The sequence below is a fragment of the Corvus hawaiiensis genome, chromosome Z (assembly GCF_020740725.1).
Source record: "Corvus hawaiiensis isolate bCorHaw1 chromosome Z, bCorHaw1.pri.cur, whole genome shotgun sequence".
Lineage (NCBI taxonomy): Eukaryota > Metazoa > Chordata > Aves > Passeriformes > Corvidae > Corvus > Corvus hawaiiensis.
The window spans coordinates 56162930-56186387 of record NC_063255.1 but is presented as its reverse complement, the minus strand read 5'-3'; the positions used below and the strand labels follow the sequence as shown (position 1 = coordinate 56186387).

General features: G+C 36.8%; 1 protein-coding gene across 6 annotated transcripts in view; it reads right to left on the bottom strand.

Annotated features, from left to right (window-relative positions):
- Positions 1 to 23458, bottom strand: part of FAM172A (family with sequence similarity 172 member A) — a 272515-nt gene that overhangs the window by 116092 nt on the left and 132965 nt on the right. For all 6 annotated transcript variants that reach the window (XM_048292989.1, XM_048292988.1, XM_048292986.1 and 3 more), the window contains one exon: positions 14649 to 14867. In XM_048292989.1, coding sequence (XP_048148946.1) covers positions 14649 to 14867 — 219 coding nt within the window. The remainder of the gene's footprint in view (positions 1 to 14648; positions 14868 to 23458) is intronic.

The following is a 23458-nucleotide window of genomic DNA, read 5'->3' as shown; positions in this document are numbered from 1 at the left end:
ATCTTTGCTGGGTGAGGAACAAGCTGGAAATCAAAACCGTCTTTCCAGTCTTTTGACTTCAAGACCTGACTCCAAGCGCTCACTTAAAATATTTCAACAGGCCTGAAACCTGTTTCACAATGGCCTGAAACCACAGAGAGACATTGTCAGTGTCCACAACCATTTTTTAGAGAGGTGTCAGTGGTCTCAGCTGCATTATTGTATCACTGATGTAATACTGTACTTCCTTTCTGGCAAACGCAGGCCTTCACAAGAGGCCTTTGGAGGGCCACCACGTCAGAACCATGCTGATGTTATATGATACACGAGCATTTTTAGAAGGCTGGTGTTGCAGATGGAATTTCTTAGTTTTGCATTGGAACTGAGAGTTAAGCAGGGTGAGTTTGGACACAGATCTGTGCAAAAATAAAGACAGCAGCAAACGTTGCCCATGTCATTTACTCTACAATGACTGACCCTCTCTGCATGGTGAATACCTTCTGCTGCTCTGCTCAAATGTTCTTCTTATTTCTTCAGCTTTTTATTTGGAAATTCAAGTGACTTTATAACCTGAAAGGGTTTGCTGTTTATAAAGTAAATCCCAGATTTCAGGCTAAATTAATTAAGTCTCAGATATTATTATAGCATCATCGCCCTGGTTAAAGCATTGGCTTGTCAGCCAGGGTAAGGCAGTTTTATCAGGCTGTTGTTCCAGTTTGGATCTTCCCATTATTGCTTCTTAGGCTGCACCAGTGGAAGTTTAGGTTAGATGTCAGAAAAAAATTCTTCACAGAAAGAGTGATGGGGCATTGGAATGGGCTGCCCAGGGAGGTGGTAGAGTCACAGTCCCTGGGCATGTTTAAAAAAAGACTGGACATGGCACCCAGTGCCAAGGTTTAGTTGATGAAGACGTGTTAGGTCATAGGTTGGACTTGATGATCTCAAAGGTCTTTTCCAACCTAGTTCATTTTATGATTCTGTTGGAGTCCGGCATGTCTTGCTATCACCACCCAACTGTTGAGTAAAGTGCAAGAAAGGAGACCAAAACCAAGAAAAAATCAGACAAAATCAGTTTCTCAGTGGCTCTTAATTATGACCTTCACCAATAAGTTAGTTATTTTATTATTAAGAGAAGAATGTAAGTAAACACCAATATGATATTTGTCTTTTTTAGTCTGGGCACAAGAACATTGCTGACTCACTGAGATGAAAAAGGTGCAGGAGAAGAAAATAAATAGGAGGAAGGAGAGTAATTATCAGAGGAGGTTTTACTTACGAAAAGAAAACCTACTTTCCCTTTTAGCTCTCTGACAGACTTGTTGATTTTTCTGTATTTTTTCTCTTTTCCACATAATTTGCAGGGTTCCAGGCAAAGGAAGGCTGAATTTGAAGTAGCATGTTCTGGCAAAAAGCTTGGAAATCCTTCATGGAGAAACTCCTCAGATTGAAGATGTAATAACAATTCCTCAGACCTGTCCTATCTACATGGTCGTACCATACTTGTGCAGTTCATAAGAAAATCCCCATGCGATAATGATCTAAGCACATCTACCAATCTGTGCAGGTGGACTCACACATTCTAATTTAAATACCAACTACAGCAGCTTGGCCGAAGAGATTACAATTGGCAAAAATACTCAAAGACTGGAGCAGCTGCATTTCAGTACTGTTATGGATACCTACATTTTACATCTTTTTTACATCTCCTTGTACTTTTTTCTTTCCAAACTACCCAATCTCAGGGATCAAAATTCTGCCTACAACGTATTTCTGCCTAACATAACAAACTCCATCAAACACAGCCTTTTGTATGATCAAATTATGGAAATAAAAGAGTATTTCTTGAACAAATCATCAGGTTGTATCTTCACAAATATCTTCCTTAGCAACTATGTTTCTGGCAATTAACAGATTAATTGTGAGGGCAAGTAAATAAAAATGAATACAATACTTTTATAAAAAGAACTATCTTCACAAGACACAGAGAGATCATGACAGTCATTTAAATGATTACATGCATTTTTCTCAACACTAAAAGCAATTCCTTTGGAAACAAATGCATCTGAAACATTCAAAAACTCTTAATGGAAGTCATGCAGAAGTGTTATTTTTCTATTTCCTATAGTACTTAAAAGCCTATTTTACTCTCCTGTTCTTTCAATCTGTTTATATACTGTAATGAGAAACAGACCTTTTTTTCACCATGCTATTGCAAGAAAAATAACATTTTTGCCAAGAAAAATGCAGCTTTCCCCACCAAGGGAAACAACGAATCTACACAAACTTCAACACATTTAAGTAAAATAACAACTCAGTATTTTCATTAACAGCTATGGTTTCAGAACAAGCCTCAGCTGTAAAGTCTCTGTTAGAGAGTTTATATCTTTTGTGTGAATTCAACTAAATAGAATGGCTTTGCTCTGTACTGTTCTTCACTTCTCCATCTCTATTTATTACACTCAAGAGCAGTTATTAAGTGAAAGCAAGATTTAACACGCTCAAAGCTATTTGACTTCTCTTAATAAAGACCGCAAAGTGCTCAGTGCTTTACGTAAACTGATACATTACTTACTTAATGCACAGTTATAAAGATTTGCTAAAGTGCCTTAATATGTAGAGGACTATAGTTAATTGTATTTGAAGTAACTGTCATTAGCTTATAAAGTAATTATCTAAAGACAAACACAATCTGAAATTCAGATTTGAATCTTCTGTTGGTTCTCATTTCAGTAAGCTGAAAAGTTGAATGTTTAGCTATTTAACCCTGCTTCTCCTAATTCTGCTTCTCCATTTTCTGCTGCAGATTCACCTCTGTTATTTTTGTTTCACAATAATGTACCCTAGGAAATGATCTTTCATCTCAATGAGTTGCTACACAACCTCAGAACTTGCCTGTCGTACCTCTGTCTTGAACTCTGTGATTCCCTCGTGTTGATTATTTCATTAAAACAGGCTCTTTTCCACACAGATTAGCAAGGCCGTAGGCATTGCAGCAGTGGTGCATCACTGTCGTTGAACATCATTAGATATTAGATCAACAGCAATTTTCTTCTAACACATTGCAATTTTTTTTAACAACTCAAAACATCCAATTACATAACAGACAGCTTGGCTGTATTTTAAATTAGCACAGATGCTAAAGCCAGGAAATGTAATTCTCAGGATATCAGAACAAAAGGTTCAAAGTAAAAAAGAATTCTTATATACGGTAAGATTATCAGGACTAGACTGTCACACTGTGACCTTCCTGGCGTCTAGCTAATCTGACAATATTTGGCAGAGCATTGTTTCAAATCAATAACTAATTAACAAAGTACAAAAGAAGTTGTACTGTTTTTGAGCCTCCTTGTTAAAAATGGCTTTTGGTTCCACATGGGCAGAAAGGTCACTTTTATGACATCTTCAGGAGTCTTTCAACACCTTGCCACTGTCAGATTAAATTACTTTTAGCAATTAATTGTCATAAATTAAAACAGAAGCACATTTGTTACAGCAGGTTGTCGTAATGACATAGTGAACAGTTGTTTTGATATGAATTTTTTCCACCAACCCTCTATCATATCCTAATTTTTTTGGTTGACCTAACTGGAAAATTGGGAGCAATCTTGTAACTCAGGCTGCATAGGCCAAACATTGGGCATCTTATTGAGATTATAGACGGAACAACAACAGAACAGAAATTCCACTAAAGATCCTGAGTATACATATCTTATATAAAATATGTACTCTGTGTCTATGCTGCTGTGGGGGGTAAGAAAAATAACCCCTCAAAAAATCTCAGGGATGTCACTTTTGTTACTGTTATAAATGGTCCTTGATGCCGTGTTAATCCATTATTAGAAAACACCATTCGTTTGATGTATTTTAAGACAAAGATTAAGTGGATTGAACATCTGCAGCCTTTCCCCATTCAAACCATTACTTAGTTTCAGAGACTTGAATCTTATTGTGATTTAGTGAAAAAATTTTCTGTTTTTACTTTCTTTTGTTGAACTTCTCTGTATCACAATGCACATGGATTGTCCATCTTACAGATTAGTCTTTTAACATTTATCATCTGAAGTCTGAGTTAGCTAAAAACCATTAAATCAGGATGAAAACAGACAACAATCCTAACAGAAGTTCCCTGGATAAACAGGAAAAGAGAAGCAGGACAGACTCCATCCTGTGCCACAGAAGAAAAAGACTGGGCAGAAGAATGGACCTGGGCGACTGCAGGATCTCTCCTTAATGGTGTCAGCAGAAAAGCTGTAACCACAGGAAGTCTCTGGGTAACTTGTCTCTAGTCCTGGTTGCCCTGTAGGAGCCGATTAAGCAGATCTTCAGGATAACTGAGATTCTGGAAGAGCTCTGAGAGCTCTTAAAATGAGCAGCAGAACACTGTTTAACAATCTGTGTTTAACATATTTTTTTGTTGTTAGCTCTATTAGAGCAAAAGCTTCTATACTAACATATTCTAAACCTTAAATCTTGTTTGCAATAAAAGATGAAAATGAGTGGTAAGAACTCACAGCTGCCAGGTACCAGACATCTGGGAAATCCTGCATCCTGTGATCCTGTTCAGTGTATCCTAGTACAATGACCAACTACCCAAACTGACTCTACCAAGCAGCATGGACTTGTTTGGAGGTGGCAGCATTCAAAACTGGACAAAAGTTTCTTAAATAATTTGTAACTCTTCATGAACATGGGCACAGGTATAAGAGATGAAGAGAAGCAGAGTTTCTGTACAGGGGCTTCAAGGCAACCTGTAGATAATGCACTGGCCTGCTGCTAAGATTTGGGTCTCACCTTAAAAACAGCAGTCTAGACAAAGTCTTCTAAGAAGTAGCTGTGCACAGGCTCAATTAAAACACTGTTTGCTGATGCTTTAACAAAGTACAGCCTTTTAAATTCTGTCATGTCTATCCACTTCTAAACACACACTTAGCAAATAATCAATTTAAATGTCACAGGGTGTTTCTACTCTTTCTGAGAAAAACCTCAAGAACTGCTTTAGAGTTTAAAATGAAACCTTGTGGACTCAAATTAACAATGTAGACAAAATCCTGATGAAGATATACCAAAGAAGAGGAAGTAGGAGGGATGTGGGCAGGACTTGTATCCTTTCCATTATTCCAGAATGGTCATGCTAAAAACATCTGGACAACATCTGTGAAAAAACTCCTGCTGCTATTCTGCTTGAAGGTCCTTCAGCAAATTCAAGATAATGTTCCGTCTTGGGGAAATTCTTGATCTCTGAAGAAATCATGAATATTTGCTCAACACCCCAGTGTTAAAAATGCCGAGAAATATCAGTGCATGTGTGTAGGGGTTTGTATCTTTGAAGTTGCGTTTCTGTAGCAGTACTTGTGCAAGACCACATTCCTTCAACTATGCTGATAGCTCAGTAAGCCTCCTGGTCTAAATCACCTCTTCTTGTGGATGGCCAGCCACAACCTCAGTAGTGCTAAATGTTCTGAGATAGTGAAATCTTCCTCTCTTCACAATGTCCACAAAGTCTACCCATAGACCAAATACTACTTTGAGAGCTGAGGTGAAACTTAGTAATGTCAAAACACTGAACTACATCAGCTGGACAGAACCTCTGAGGGTCACCTAGTCCAATTCTATGCTCAAAGCACTTTCAGCCAGGACTGGTCACAACTGCTGTACCTCATACTTTCCAACAAAAGCAAGAAAGAGGGAGCTCTATAGCTCTAGTGTCACAGAAGTATAGAAACATACATTGTGAAAGCTCCCCAAACTTTGATTCAAAGGCACTTGAGGAAGAGTGACTTTCCACTCACTCCAGAGAAGTCCTGAAGACAGCTACAGCACTTTGGACATGAAATAATTTATGTTACTTTCATGCCACAACATTTTCTTTCCAACTTTTGTATGCTCTGTGGACCCATAGTACAACTGAGGCAGTGGTCATCTTTTACCATCTGTCTTTGCTAGTCTAGCAAAGCTGAACTCTGCCTCATCACTTTACCTTTGGGTAGAAACAGCTTTATTCATGGTGTTGTTAATAAATGATGTCATGGTTATTTACCATCACCATAACAGAACAGCAACAGCATCTTAACTTCTGCTCTAGTGATGACACTGTTTGGTGCCCAATTAGACAAAAATCAGTTTACTTGTCAGCCAAACTCTGTAAATCAGCTAGAGTAGTTCAAAACAGAAAGGGAAAGGAAATGGTAAAAGAACATAACGAGCTAACAGCAAACAGCAGCAGAAAGGTATTTCAGACAAGTGGTCTGCAGGATCAAATCAAATGCTGTTATTTTAAGATCTATCACAGCCATAACTCATTTGCTTACTTAAGGCAATGCAGTCAGAGCCTGTATAAGGTCAGAGCAGCATGCAGTGTCTGAAACCTTGACATAGCCCACTGAGGAGAACTTCACACAAAATCTTCACCGGTATGGAATTTAAAGATAATCAATAGTCATTAAATGTAAGCCTACCCTTTTTTGGTAACCAGTGCAAGGGTTGCAATAACACAATCCTGTTATCAAATGTGTTTGTTCATTTTTCAAACAGGAAAAGCGGAGTAGCTAGAGAAGTAGAGAGGTGTCCCACCAAGTGGAATGTGTGAGGGCAATGACGTATCAAAGGGTAAGGCCACAAAATTAATTGCAGAACCTAGAAATCTTTCAAAATTACTTAGGCAGCCTAAGCTTGGCTAAATTTCTTCATTACTTTATCTGATAACTTTGGAAGAATTCCTCAGCAAAATAGATCCCCAAAGAAATAAATATCTGTCGTCTTAACATCTACATGCAATTAAAGCTTCTCTTCCCAGGTTAAGAACAGAGTGGTTGTGACACAGTTAAGTGATAACTGCCCACTTTTATAGGACATAGGCTGAACTGGGAAGATCCATGAATCAGATTATTCAATTACACAGTAGGTAGAAAAGATAGGAGATAAGAATGAAGAAACGTCCTGGAAGGAGATACCAGTCCAAAAGAACAAACACACTGCAGATGCATATGAAGTATCAGCTGTATAGCCTGAACTAAATATATTTTAAATTCTTTGCTGTACTGTATAGATGGATATACTGATTAAAACTTTACTTTTAGGAAAAAGAAAACTTTCCAGTCTCATGTATGCTACATCTGTCATAGTCCACATTATGTCAGAGGTCATTTTACACAGTCTACAGGATGCCAAACATGCAAGAATGTGAGCAGCTTTTGTATGCTTTGGGGTAGATAGATTTGTGTGCATACACTTGCACATGTACTTGCATGATACTTTTCTCACTCCATGTTTTTGCTAGAACTACCAGACAAGAAGATCTCAAACTGCTGCTTAAGAGCCCAGAAAATCTTCAGTCTCCTCAACACAAACAACTCTTCTAAATTCTAAAGACACATCAATCTCACTTTATTTAGTAATTTCTCTCCAAGCAGTGCCATCTATAGGGAAAACAAACAAAAATTCAAGTCTTACGTGAAAATATAGAAAATATACCTCACTGGGTATCAACAAATTCGATCTTGCCAAGCACTGATCAAAAAAGACAGAGAAAGAGAATAAGAATCAACTGTTAAACAATGGAAGTGTAGAACAATGTGTCTGAACAGCATGCAGCCCATTCAGGTGAGAAAACCTGCTACCAACACCACTGACCAAAAAAGACAAAAGCATTTTTTATCGGTTTAGAATCCACTTTTAGCCAGGGAGATAGAGATAAAACAAGGATTCAGCTGAGAGAGGAATGGGAAGATTCCTCAAAACTTAGATGAGTTAATGGCTGGAGGTAATTGTAAAACAGACGACTTTAGGAATGACTTCTGCCTGGACATTATGGAAATGAAGTTAACAGCTCTGAAGTTGGTAAAACCTAGCTCTTGGGGAGTGCTGACTGGATACGGAGTTCACTAAGGCATAGCAAAAACAAGTGGACAGTTCTCCTAAGAACTCACAATAAGGCATATTTCTTTGCCTGCAGAGTGATGACAACAAGCTGATTAAAAGACCAGCCTTGTTCTTCAAGATGTAAATAATTCAAAATAACATCACACAGTATATAAATTCACAAAAAGTGAGGATTTTAGTTAGTAAAATCCTTAACCTGTAAAGACTTTAAAATTAAAATAATTAATTGCTACAATACTTAATTTTTCAAATTTCAGCCACGTACGAATTGCACGGTAGAACAGACATTTCTTCCTGGGCAGCTTACTCCACATTGTTCCATGCCTCTGTTTCCTCCACTATTTCTAGCCCCTTTGGCAGCCATCACTGCTGCAGGCAGTCAAGCAGCCTACACAGGAACCACCAGATTTATCTTAATCCCAAAATATAGGGGTTTTTTTTCCCTTCACATTTTTTCCTGAATATACACTTTGTTTTCTGTAACAGATGAGGTGAAAACATCCTTGAACTTACTGTGCATCCTGTACCCAGTTCCCTGTCTGCTGACATTCAGTTCCTAGACTCCACAAATGTTTTTTTGACCTCCATGCACTGCAGTACAGCCCTCATGTCCTCATGTCCTTCTATCCAAAACACATAAATATTTCTAGAGTGGTTTGGTGGGGTGGTATGTCTCCATAGAAAAGCATTATTTTGCTATAAGGATATAAGATAGCTACAAATATTTACCACAGATATTAATTTTTATCATCTCTCAGTATATCAAGGGTCTTATAGCTGACTCGTCCCCAAGAAAAAAACATGAAGAACTTTAAAGTTTTGCAAAAAGGTATACTGCTAAATTCTTTCTGCCAATTTTCCCAAACACATTGAAATCTAGTATCAAAACATGCAACTGGTATGCAGTAGGTTAGAGAATGTTATCTGTGTTTTTGGGTATCAGGTAAATCCTTTTGTTCTGTTAGATAAATGATAAAGGATACCTGCAGAGAGCAATCTGCACTGGACCAGAAGACCTACAAGGTCTTTGTAGTCCTTCACTGCAGTCAATCTACAATCAAAACCAGGCAATATTGGAGTACAAGATGTTCGAATGATTTAACTCACTTTTGCCTTCAACAAGTATGTCTGCATTCTGCTGAGCCAGTTCTCTTCACCATTACCTCATGAACTGGCCAGGTTTATGAGCCTGAATCCCATCTGAAAGGAAGGAGGACTCCTTTGACGTGTGAGTGAGAGTCTTTTTTAGCACCATGGGAGCACCATACAGCTCGTAGTGGGAGGAGAGATGCAAGCTGCTTCTTTCTTGTGGAAACTTACATGGCTTGCCTCACATTTTAGGAACTGGATCTAACAATGGACACTTTATTGGCATCATGTAATGAATGTCTGAAAGACACCAAAGCTAGATGGCCCCAATTTATTCCTTTTCTTTGATTAAACCATACTTGTGAAACACAGAACAAAGAGAGGGCATAGCAGAGAGAAGAGCCAATGGTGTTCTTCAGGAGATACAGAATTTCCCTTCAGTGCTTACCTGTGTCTCTGACTTCTCAGTTGCTCAAGGAAAAGAAGACAAAACTATTCAGGATTAGCAGATGCAAAACCTACCATAAGAAATCTTTATAATCTCAAGATTTTAAAAATATCTAAGTTAGCTGCTCATGCTTAATAGCCTATGCATAAATTATTATAACTACTTTAGTTCAAACTCTCCATAGTTCAGCCATTTAATGTAAGATGCCTGTTCATCGTAGTATCTATAGAAATGAAACATGACATATACATATTTTTCCTGATTTACAGAAACTATAGGAACTTAAACCTTATCTGACCTTTTAGGAACGATGTGGAAGCCTAACTGCAGGTGCTAACTGTCATGGTAGATGTTTAATTTCCAGCTGCTGGCCCAGGATGGTGAAGATCTCTGGTGGCACACGTTCTGAAGACCAGATCTCTCCAGATGCTCCTGGTGCACTCAGAACGTCATTACGTGTTTATGTTCCAGCACCTGAACTGCAGTGTCTTCTCAGCTCTGAATGCCCAGTGCCCAGCCCCAACATGGGGCAAGAACACCACCACCACGGCAGTTTCTAGGCAGTTCTCATGAGCTTTTTACTATCAGCATGATTTTGCTGTTGCTTACAAGCGAAGGAGATTTCTCAAGAACATACAAAACTAACAGGCTTTAAAAGTGGGCAGCGTAAAACCATGTGTTATTTCAGAGGTATATATAAAGTAACGCTGGCAGTTGTAAAAGGGGAAACAAAACAGGCATTGTTTGTTGAAGGGGCAACAAAACATCAGCATGAGACTCTAGACGTTGAAGTCCTGATGCCCACGTCTGCCACAGGCATTCTCTGTGCTGAACCTGTCCCTTACCTCTCAGGAGCTGTTTGTCTAAAGCTTGTCATTTTGTCTCCTCTGGTGGAATAAAGGGCTTATTAGCTTTGTCTCAGCAGCAGGCTAATGTAGTCACACAGGCTTTGGACAAGAGCAGGCGTGCACCTTGCCAAATCAGAGGGTAGGTCATTGGCCCAGAGATGGCCACAGGGTGAAAACGGCAGCTGGTGGGACTGCAGCTATGTTGGGAAATGGCTCAATCTTCAATGTGAAAGAAATCCATGGCACTGAAAGGTCATCCCACATAAGCGGACACTCTGCTGTGACCTTCAGTCAGGCTATGCTTCGTGTCAGCCACACTGAACAATGAGCAGAAATGGCACAACTGCGCTTGCACACTTGCCAGGACTTCCCGTATGCCAGCAGTCATTGCTTACTTAATTGTATATTAACACAACTGCCTTGTTCCTAAATACTGGCACAAATCATCCAGATGTATCCATTTTTAATAAAACAAATTAACTGGTTGCACATGATCTTTTCCTATTTAATCTCTCACAGAAGATAGGAGAAATTATTTATGAAAAGTATGTTACATCCAAGATTAATTTCATTAATATGCTGTTAATAGAAATGGCACTGTTCTAGATTGTGCTATAGTAAAAATAATATTTGCAATAAGAATTATTCAAGCAGATAAGCTCAGTGGGGAAAAAAAGGACAAAATTCCTAGCATACAGGCTTTGGAGAGTCTTATCCCTTTTGTCCACAAAACCTGACCCCATTAGTTGGTCTGATAAAAGTGATCCTTCCTACTTCTTCCTTGGTTGCCTCTTTGATATCCTTCAACTGTTGGGGAAACAATATTATTGCAAATTACTATTGCTATAAAATTATGCAATTTATATTTTCTCTTTATTAACATTTCAGAATCAACTCAGTTTACTTATTTAAGTGGTGAATGCAGTTTAGAAGGGGGAAAATACTAATTTACATTTTTAAGTATCTTCTAACATAGAAAAGGCACTGTCAGTGTGAAAATCTTCAGAGAATGGGAGATGGCTGAGAATGGAAGTAATAATCATGTCACATTTAAGCCTGCATGATCTGTTTCCACAGAAAAAGGTTAGAGACCAACAAATTCTCAGTTTACTTCAGTAACAAGTGAAGGCTGGCTAGCATAATAAGTTTCTGGGGAGAAAGCATTAGCCCGTATGTACAGAGCAGCCTCTGGTGGTCTAAGAAAAAACGGTAATATTTATAACGAAGGATAGAAATATGTTTTTAAAAAGGATGTATGTACATATTTAGCTATTTTACTCAATCCTCCATTCAACACATTAAAAACCAGATGCTTTTAAAATGATCTGTCAATATGCTTGTTAAAATCTGAATAGTAAGAGTATTAAAATTCATATGCATTCATTAGCGCGTTATATAAAAGTAAAATGCTTGTGTTTAATCATTCCATAAAAGTATTATAGTCAATGCTGATTATCAAAAAGTTTTTTTTCTTGGTTTGCATTGCTAAAATTGAAATCAAATTTACAAGAATGTTACAGAATTGATGACATTTTCTGTCTTCACTTGTGAATTCAGTTGGCAGATGTTTTCAAGAACAAAAAAATCTGTCTTATTACAAAACATATTAAGCAGGTTTTCCTGCCATAATGTTTGACATGATGTTTATTACCCAGACCAAATCAGTTCCTTTAACAAGCCATAATGTATGCCAGAAAGTACATTATTTCATAGTTAAGGAAACTTCCAGCATGAAACAGTTAGTACTTTGATCTTTCAAAAGCACTATGCTTAATGCACTACACACTGCCACAGTCATTTTTATTTATACTCATTTTGTGTAAAAATACAGTGCAGTTTGATATTTTATATTTTAAGACTCTGCTTTTACATATTCTTGAATACCCCAGCTATTTTTTTCACTATGAAAATGAAGAAAAAACTTAAAGATAATTACCAAGGAAGAGTTCTAATTGTCCAGTTCTTGGCAAATGTAGCTGCACAAGTAGGAACATCAACCAGACAGCTTTAATTTGTTCAAATGGCATTTCGTCATCAGATCACAACAGATCTCAGTGACCCTATGAGAACATAACTGAGGATACTTATTCCTGCTGCTTAACTGTCTGAAATAATTTCTCCAGCATATTTAATACAACCATTATTTTCCTTCAATGTTAGATAAAGCCTTCCTGTGAGGAAATTTTTCGTCTAGTCTATCTGTACCACTTTTTCCTACTTAGCAAAGTTGACATAAGGCCTGCTCAGGTTTTTCAAAACTCTTTGATGAGATCATTACGAATCATATACCATCCTTAAATATCTGTGTTGAGTGACAGCATGTTTTAATTTAAGAGCCTAGTGAGTCAAATGTACGCTATACTATACAGCGAGTAAAAATTGTATCTGAATTGCCCCTTGAGATCACTGCAAACCAGCACCAACACTGTTCCCACAGCAGCCTGTGGAGGCAAGTCCCTGGGTGCAGGCAGGGAGCAATCCTATGGACTCAAGCATGGGAGGCACGAAAATTGCAAATATGGCATTGCACCTCTTGCAATTCCTACAGACTTAACAGTTCTGACCAACAGAGTAAATGGAACCCTACTGATGGTCCAGTTTTGTTTCAGAAACTGATAAGCAGGGAAATTGCACTGTTTTGTCCCACAATATACTAAAGCAGGTACGTTTTTCTTTCTGTTTCAAAAAACTATCTGTACTAGAGTCTATTAAGAAAAAAACCCCAAAATAATTATTTCAGAATACAACACCAACTTCATCAGAAAACCCAATTTCAATCAATTGGCCTGAGGAAGGAGACCACCAATCACACTTTCACTAAAACATATATTACTTCTTTCCTTGATTTGAGGAAAATCAAATAAAGCAAATATCAACAGTCATATTTAGGGCACAGAGCTGTGAAGAAAGGAACATGAGATGGAGTTACATATTTTTTATTTTGGGGGGTCAAACCTCCCGAAGCCAAATTTCATGCCTCATCAGGCAAGAGTCATGAGAAGGTAGAATTGCTCAAAAGGTTGATAAAAAGGTTCACTTTCAACAAGGGAACACTGAATCTCCATGCTGACTGGACTTCTGTTCAAACAATACAGCAACATTGTCCACTGGATTCTCGTGGACCTTAAGACTGGTTGCCCCTCTTAAGAAGGTGAGTTTGGCTAGTGGGCAGAACACCATCTCATAAAAAAGCAGCAAAGAGAAAACACAGTGCCTTGTTGGTGACTTTGAACATATATACCTGCGTTCTTTTGTTTCCCACGCTCAGGTATTTCTCAAAAGACACAGTAAATATTTATGGTATTCATGACAATCTTGTATCCAAGTTACTAACCCTTTTAACTACCCAGCAAAGTTAGATTTCTTCTACAAAAATTGTTATGCTAAAAAGAATTAATAGGGGCATATTAAAATTTAAGATGATTCTAACATGTATTGTGCTGGATTTTTCTCTGTTTCTCACCAGAAAGGCATACATTTTTACTGTTTTACCTTCACTGTGGAGTTTCTGACGTATTTTACAGTTGAATGAAAATGTTAACTTTCATAGTAAGGGTTTTGGAAATTGTATGACTCAGTCTGGAATGTATTATACATAGCATGTATACGAAGCAGAATGTGCCAATGTGCAAATAATATTGTTTGTGCCCCCTGCAGAATTAGAAATCCTCGGATAGCACTGTTATAATGATCCCATGCTGGTAGCATTACAAAGTGCAAAGGTTCACTGAGTCAGAAAAGGGCAAGGGACAGAGTTTCTTCATCATACCATTCTCAAATTATTCTAGCCTAAATATTTATTAATATATTAGCAAGATTCCTCCTTTATCTGCCTTTAGAAGTTCAGCTCAAACACAATGGATGGCTGCTCATATAAAAACAATACATTACAGGATAAATTTGCTACCACACAAGATGAACACTGGTATTTTCCACAATACATTATTAATTTGGCAGGTGATAAAAAACTATCAGGCTATAAATACTGCCTCCCCGATATAATACAATATAATACAATAAATGCATACATGACATGTGAAGCTAATATGTTGCCTAAGCTTCACTACAAAGTTTTTCTTATGAACACCTCTCTTTATAAAATTGTTTTTACTAAGTCTTTCTTAAATCATTTCTTTCTTGATAACCCCAGTGAGTTCCTTTGGGGTTTATTTGAAGTTTCCCTTTGAAATTAAAAGAAATGTTTTGTAACACTTCCAAAACATCACAATCAATAAATGACCAAAAATATCAATAGAATAAAGAGACAGGAATTCTGTATAAACTCTTGAATGCCATCTCAGTAATGTATTTGTTTTTAAAAAAGAATGCTATTTATTAGCCAATAGAGGCAATAAACATATGTATACATCAATAAAGAAGGGCAGACAAAACCAAAAGAAACTTACTCTAATATAGATCTGCATAGTTTCCTTTTCTTTTTGTGGATTTCGATACTTTTCGTAGAAGTCACGTCGCTTCTTTGTTTCCTTCGGGATTTTATCTTTTCTTTCCCTCTTTTCTGCAGGTTCTTCTGAGATATCAGAAGACAGCTGTATTTGGGCTTTTGTCTTCTCAACTTCAATATAGTTCTCATTGGGATTCAGAACTATTACTCCATAGCCTTCCTGTTTTAGAAGAGAGTCACACGCACACACACAAACAAGAAGAAATGTGAAAAGGGAGATTTAATGCTTGAAAATGCTTTGCATATACTTTAATGCTCTTTAGAACTTTTTTATTTATTTCAGAAACCTCACACAACATCATTTATAGAAGGGTTTTAAAGAATATTCTGTCATTAAAGGGATATTGATGTGTGAATATGTATCTGTGCATGTACTTATGCTCATACACATCCCTCAGCATCAGAAAAGTTGCCTGTTTTACCTTTAAAATAATTTAGTATGTTGTTTTATTCATAAGCACTTTATATGACTTTTTCAGAAAACAATACAGGAACTAAAAGCAAAATGTTGCTTTAAGAACTCTACATAATAATGAATAAAAAGCTTTATGCCCAGCCAGTAAAAACCTTTAAAAGAAAAAGAATTGAGAGATTTTATATACAAAGGTAGATACATTAAAGAAAGCATGTGAAAATTATTCACCACATTTTAAAATAGCAAAACCTTTTGTCTAGCTGACAATAAGCACACCATGCACAGGCAAATAGCAGCAGTAACAATGAATCAATACCAAAACTGATTCAGTGGTATTGCTTACAAGTCAACTCTCTATAGTGGGTCTGACTTTTTAGTGCATCTTTAAATCTGCTGTAAAAGTTCACTGGGATTATGCTGTATATTCAACAAATCCAGAGCAAATGTGAGACCTGCAGGATGCTTTTGAGCATATAAGGTATATTTTTGTGCTGCAGGAAATGAGCTGGTTGAAAAAATATGAATTTATGAATGAGAAATAAATCTTGAATTAATCAGCCAATCAAATTTAAAGATTTTTAAATGATGGCAAATCACACAAAAATCATAGTATTTGTGGAAGATATAATTGCAAATGAAGGGAAAAAAGAGAAGCACAAGCATTTAACAGATGTGTCCTTAAAGTTAACATGGGTTCCCAGTCAAAATTAAGCTATCCTTTAGAAGTAAATTTTAGTAAAGACTTACTTTTTGGAAACATCTATATTAATTATCTAATGGAACAGCTTTATTCCAGCTTTTCACTTGGTGCTTCATTTTGCACTCGGTCCAGGCATGAGGATCAAAAGAGGTCCCCCATACCTAGCTGCCCAGAGCAAACCAACTCCACCCCAACAAAAGATACTTTATTTGGGCTTGCTTTATTCTAATCTGTAGAGCCATTCACAAACCTTGTAGTTCATTGTGGCCACTGTCAGGTAGACAGATTGTCACTCAGTGATTTTCTACAGTTGGACACACTCGACTAGTTATCAAAATCTCATCTGAAGGGAGTTCCTACCCCTTGTCCTTGTGCCCTTCTCAAACGTCTGCTGTAGCTTCTCCTCCCACCAAAAACCATGTTAAAGGGCACAGTTGCACTCTGCTAAACAGGGTGAAAGAGAGGCATGCAGGATACTACCTCTGGCATAAGTGACGTAGTCAAAAAAGATCACAATAGGCCAAAGAGAAAATTGTCTCTTTGTTAGATACAGCACCATAACAGATCTCCTGTTACATGATTCCCCTGCACTGCCTGCCATGAATTCAACTGGGATAAATATAAACAAACAGGCAGATATATAAATAAACAATAGGGAAAGAGACAAAGAAAATAGAAAATGAAAGACAAATTTTAAAATATATCCATGCCATGCCTGGCCATATTAATGCCCAATGCTGAACTATGAACACATGAACTTTCCAACTTGGAAAATTCTGATGCCCAAAACTCATCACGGAGAAGAATATGGCTTACAAACATTCATAAATTCATATGAAAGAATAGTTTTTGAGCTTGCTACTGCCAGTTTTTGCAGTACTTGGCAGGCTGGTAGTTTTGGAGCTCTTAATCTTCTTGACCTGCTTGTTTTGAGCAGAGACGTTCTGTGTATTGATTTGTTTTGCTTTCTATACAATGTGAAATGCAAAATTCATATGTTTATTACAGATCTACAAGTGTTACAGGGATTTGAAACTCTGTCCACTTTAACCTGATCACCAAACAGACACACAAATCATCAAAGAAGTGGAATTTGTCTAAGTTATTGATCATGTAACTTAAAATTACATGACTAATTTGTCCCATTTTCTGAGGACACAATGTCAATTTTTCACATAGATATCAACAGGTGAAATATGATTCTAATTTTAAATTCACTATTTTATAAATCAATTAAAGGATTTTTATCAAATCTATTTTAAGCACTGTAACATGACTCCCTTTACCTTTTTTTTTTTACAATTTCTCCCAGATAGCAGGCCTTTCCTGTCAGCAGAATTAAAATAATTAAGTAATAACTGAGCTAAGATTTTTTTTCCCCTCAATTATGGGAAAGCCTAAGTCTTTCTCTTTGGAAAGTAATCTCTTTTTGGACTGTTTTGCTTACATGATAGGGTGTATCTCCCTTTCCCTTGAACTTCTGCATCCTAAATTTCAAGATGAAAACAATGGCACCAGAAAGAAGATTTGAGAGTAACATATAAAAATCGACATGGAAAAATAAAACGACTGGTAAAATATACCCAATTACAACCTTTCTCATTCAGCCTTTATTTGAGTATATGCTACTGAACAGGAATACTCTGAACTAAAGAACATCACTGTAAACAATGCGGCTTTTAACTTTAATTTTTTAAAAATGTAATTTATGTGGGCATAGCTGCATTGTTGAAGTTTAATGCAATCAGAAAATGAAAAAAAAGGAGGAGCTCTAATGCAGTGAATTTGAGAAGAGTGCAAGTCAATGCAAAACTCAGAACATGAGACCACTAATATCTCAAAAAAAGGCCTTTAGCAAACTTTAATAACAGATGAGATACCGTCTTTGGCATAACTGTTAACACAGACAAAAATCACATTCATTAAAGAGCATCCTTTAAAATGAAAGCCATGTTCAGAAATACTTTTTTGCATGCAGGACTGTAGCAATCTTTTTTCACCATATACAGTATCTTTATGCTGGGAAGTATTAAATGTGCCATTACTATGTATTAATTTACTATTTGTTAATTTGGTGCTAATGCAGCTATACTAAACAAATCAATGTCATTAAAAATACCAATTTCAGCCATGATGATCTTACATCATTATTAAAACATAGTGACCTATGACTTCAGTAAGTACCAATCAAGTAGGAGGGTTTCTAAATCTCGCCACCCTCAGTGGTATTAGGTGGTATGCAAACATTAGGTATGTTTTCAATGTAATAGTTTTCTCCTGTGTGTCCAGTGTACACAGAAAGGGAAACCACTCTCTAAAAAGTTTTTTCATGGTAAAATGCTGAGCTTTAAGGACAACTACCCCCCCCGATCAATCTTCAGCCATCAGTGTACCTGTGATAAGACCTTATAACTAGGACAGACACTGACAAATAGAACTCCCAGCCCCTAATCTACAAAATTACAATTTCTCTCTCAGACTAAAGCACGCAATTAACATCTCTTCCCCCCACGTGGTAATGCTTCAAGGTAAGTGAAATTCAATCTACACTAACTCCTACCATTCTCCAGGTTGCTGCTTCTGGAGGTAGAGGATTGTGATGACAAAATGAAAAGCAGGCTTACAAAGTCAAGAGTTGGAAAGAATCATGTATCTCTGTTACAACACCTTTACTACTAAGTCAGAACAATGTAGAAGGGCCTTTTCCATTATAATACATGAGTCAGAAATGGGGGATTGCTTTCTGCCTCTTACTGGAAGTTCGAGGGTAAGGTTAAAAAAAGAACTTCAAAGTATTTAAAGTAAATTCCAAATCTTTTGAAATTTCCCCTGCCTGACACATGAATACTGAGCCGAGACCACTCAGATCTGTATATTAATCCACCAGGGTGGGACACCATATGTGACAAGAGAGGTCAGAGCTGGAGAGGTATCTTTTGAGCTATGTAACTATCTTTTTGGACTGTGAGTGAGGATCTGAAAGAGATCACTCTCCTATGCTTGATCAACCTGAATTTTCAAGTTCAGGTTTCTATTTGGATGTTCAGCAGCAAGACCAGAATTAATTCCTTGGGGAAATACAACTCAAAACTCACTGCTCTTAAACCTGCCTGTGGTTAAAACAGACACAGCAATGTCCATTCATCTTTCTGAAAGAATTATGCTCTGTTCATTTCCCATCTTTACTGCAAGAAGGGTACATCTATGTCACTATTGCAACACTGTAGGTGCAACAGCAGGATGAGGTCATGACAACCAATCAGAAGTCACTAGTGAAGCGTTAAAGTAAACATAGCTGTTGGAGATGCAGCTCAGCTTGAAAAATGCCCCCTCCATTATTTGAGCAATTTTCTCAAGACGTGACCTGTGACTGAAACGCCTGAAATGTCAGTTGATTCCGCTTTCTGTTTCCACCCAACATACATTTTGGCAACTGCACCCTGCTAACATTGTGATATTTCCATTCCAGATACACCTCAGCTGCCTGAATTCCAGCACTGTGTCCGAGTATGTAAAAATGCCATGCTTCTGCCAAACACACTTTGTCCCACTAAGTTCCAAACTTCAAACAGCTCATCAGGTTAGGCAGGAAAAGAAAACGTGCCACAAAAAGATTTTAGAGGACCACCTGTTGTCTATTATTTTTACATAGCACTTACTCATAAATCATAACACAGGGTAATTAATCAAGCTGTCAAAGAGAAGGTCAAAGGTTATGTGGGCGAGTCAGAAGGTCATGCATGGGCTGATAGAGGTCAGGGTCACACTGCATTCCTCATTATCAAGTTGGGATGAGAGACAGCCCAAGCAAACAAAAGTGAAAGCAGATGGAGAACTAAATGGATAAAAAAGAGGAGAAAATTTCGCAAACAAAAAGAAAAGTGGAAGAATGTGAGTTACCTTCAAACGAGGAGGAGAACAGAGCAGAAATATACAGAGATGTTCTCAAAAGACTGAACATAATACAAAGAAACTGCAGTTTGATTATTTAAATACACTTACTATAACTTTCCATCCAATTTTTTTGCAAATATTAAGTGATGCCACAAAATGTGTGTGGTAGTTTTGCTTCCATTTCACATCTGAAGTCAGTATTTTGAAGGTGAATTAAAAAAAGGAACATTTTACTGTGATTAATGCAGATGGAGATGTGAAATTGCTTCTAAATGCTTAAGTTTATTCTTGTTTATAGTGACAACCAATAGATGTTCAATAAAGAAGTTATAACCTGTTTGAACAATGTATAAAGAACTGTACCTTCATATACACGAATCTTTAAATACACAAAGCAGCATAAAAGTCTTTCTAGATGACACAGCAGTTATAAAATATTCTACCATTACACTGACCTGAATTAGATGCAGAATACTGTACAAAATTAGCTGTCACCCTTCCCTCAAAATCTTTGTTAATCTCATTTTGAATGTTTTCAGCTTTATCAACACATGCATCAATGTCAGCTCCTTGGTTACTGAACCGTTGTACTTGGAAGAAGATATAATTAAAATGTTTTGGCACAGAAAAGGTGAAATTGTATCTTCTCCTGGTCCCTGAGGAGTCTGTAAAACATGTAGGATATATTGACAAACACACACCCTTGTCTAGAGCCCTGACATCCCAGGTCACCCAGCTGCTATTTATTTCAAAACATTCACTTTACACTTAGCCAAACTGCCACCTGCTGTGTAACTAACTTTTAATGGATATTAGAGCTATAGAAACAATAAACTCTTCATTTCCTTTCTGTTACTGCCTTCTAAGTCATCACTGCATTATGTCCAAATCTATTTGCATGCAGAACTGTGTTCATCTTATTTCACAACCTTTATGCTGGAAATTATTAAACATGCCATGACTATGTCCTACTTTACTATTTGTTCATTTGGTGCTTGTGCAGCTATACTAAACAAATCAATGTTCGAGGCTACAAAAACCTACCAGAAAAGCTGTTCCCACATTTTGGGTTTACTGTTGAAAAGTTTTGAAAAGAATTGATGTTTTACATCTCTCTATAATTAGCAACCCAAATATGTCTGAGTGTTAGATCTGCAACCTTGTTTTATTCTGTTTGTTCGCAAGGTCAAAACTGAATAAAAACATCCATGAATTAAAAGGATTTTTACATCCTAAGTTGCTTACTGTATTCTTTGTAGGGAACTTGCATGCCTTTACCAGCACTAGTTGCTCTAGGATTTGCAGCAGAAAATTATTTCTCATGGCAAGTGAGACACAAGAACCTATGCTATAGCATTAATTTAATTCTGTGAATTAACAGAAAGAACTCTGTTCATGTTCAACTACTGCTTCAAGCATTGTTTAATAAACATCAGACCAACCACCTCTCCCTGATGTGGGATTTGGGCTATTTGGAGAAATTGCTGGCAACTGAATGGAAGTGAATCCACCCCAGCCATGCAGGCAGGATACTGGGCTGCAAATAATCTGTCCATAACAACTGCTCCGGCTGTAAAAACCAGCTTCTGCTTTTCTTCACTAAGTGCAAAGAAGCTTTGGAGTCCATACAGCCTGTGAAAGAATGAACCCACCAGTTTGTCCTCAAGATATCCTACAGGAACCCCTTCTGTAATTAAAGTCCGTACTCCAAAAGTTCATCCTCTCTCCTATTGCCTTAAAGACCTATTTTAATCTCTTTTCCAACAAAAGTTTCAAATGTTTCAGAGGGGTACAAGAAACAAGAACTAAGATTTTAATGAAAACGTTATTTACATTTACGTAGAACTTTTTGAAAGCAACAAACCAGAAATAAAGTAATTAAAATAATTTTAATAAAGCCCACATGAATAACAAGCAATTATTTTTTCTAAACAATCTATCAATAAGGAAACCAAGGAGAATATCAATTACCTACTGAAAGTTACGTTTAAATAAGGTGCAGATGCAAAGCTGGATTGCAGGGGTTTTTTAATGTTTCTATGGTATTTCCAAGCATCCCATTAGCTGACAGTAAAAGTTCTCAACTGCAAATTCGTTTTTCAATACACTTTGCCTCCTCCCTGAAAATGTCACAGTATGTCTTGATTATTCTCATTAGCACTTCATGATGAATACACCCCCAAATAGTCATTAAGTGTGTATTTTCTATGTAACACCACACAAAAAAGTAACTAAATTTATTCTACAATAAACTTTACTTCCTTTGCTGTTGTAATAGTGTAAAATTATTGTAAACACCCTCTCTTTCTCAAATCCAGATATTTCAATGGGCTCAGGGTTTTTTCTGATTTGTAATATATTTAGCTTGAAGAAAGGCAACCCAAGATGCCAAGATCTTATACTTTACCTTTCATTTCCAGAAATTTATATGTATTAAACTACCATGGGAAAAGATTAAATGCCAATCTCTTGGTAGGTCTGTATTTCAGTATTCTAAATGAAAAACACATCATGCACGTAAGTGTTTTCTGTAAAATACTGAAGTTATCCAAAGTCTTGAAAGACAACTCCCATTTAGTGTTTTGTGACCAGAAATCCACTATCTCAATGACAGAGAATTCAGCTGCTTTTAGTATGTGCATGTATTTAGTCATTCCCTGAGAAAACAGACAATTGTAATCTAACAGTAAAGCTTCTGGTCTGTACCTATCTTCAACAAACAGGTGCAATTCAGTACATTGATGCTCCTTCCTTCCCACAGTGACCTTCCCATGTCAGAAGACCTCCTTATACTTCTGCTAAATAATTTAATTACTTATGAGTTATGGTTTCTTTGTAACCTTTTAAATGAGTAACTCATTAAAATGCAGAAATATGCAAAACATGATGTCACTGGGTCAAACAGCTGTGTTGGTAAAATTATGGCTGTGGAAGACCCTAAGAACATAAAAATAAATACTGTACTTTATATTGCTCATTATATGGCAAAAACTTTTAAAACAGATTAACTTTATAATCACAGAATGTTACACTACCTCATGGTAACAAATATTTTTACCTCCTGTGACCCTTCTGTATACATAAAACACAGCCTAAAAACCTTTTTGTTAATATTTTTAAAATTAAAAATACTGATGAAAAACACCATGTGAAATGCTGATACACTTGGGGCTCTAGAAAAAGATAACTCTCAAATTCTCTTTGTTTTATGAATACTTAAGCTTTCCTGAATAGACAGCACATAGCAAGAAACATAGGTATTTTTTAAACATCAGCAACTCTTTACTGGTAATACTTTGCTAATTAGTATCACATGCAGTCTGGTTTTGTGTTGCTTAAAAAGGCTATCACTTTTTGAATCCTGAAGTTTTTTTGAATTTGTGAAGCAACAGGCAAATATTGCTGCAAATACGTAAACAAGGTAGTATCACATCCAAAGTTTAAAACAGCTTATGTTTGTGCTACACAGCTGATTTACAATGCTAAAACTAAAGGACAGTAAAACCTTCATTCCTGGGACTCTCTGTTGACTGTGTCCTCAGAAACAGAGAAGTTTCAACTTGCAATAAAATTTACTGACTTTTGAAGCTGTTAGTTAACGGGTCTCTGCCAGTCCTAATTTTTCTTTCTTTATATGCGCCAGACACTGTCCTAAGGGCTACCAGAACTTTTCTGTGGAACTAGTATTAGGAAGTGGCACAATTTGCTAATAACTGAATCCCTGGAAAAAAATACAGCATCC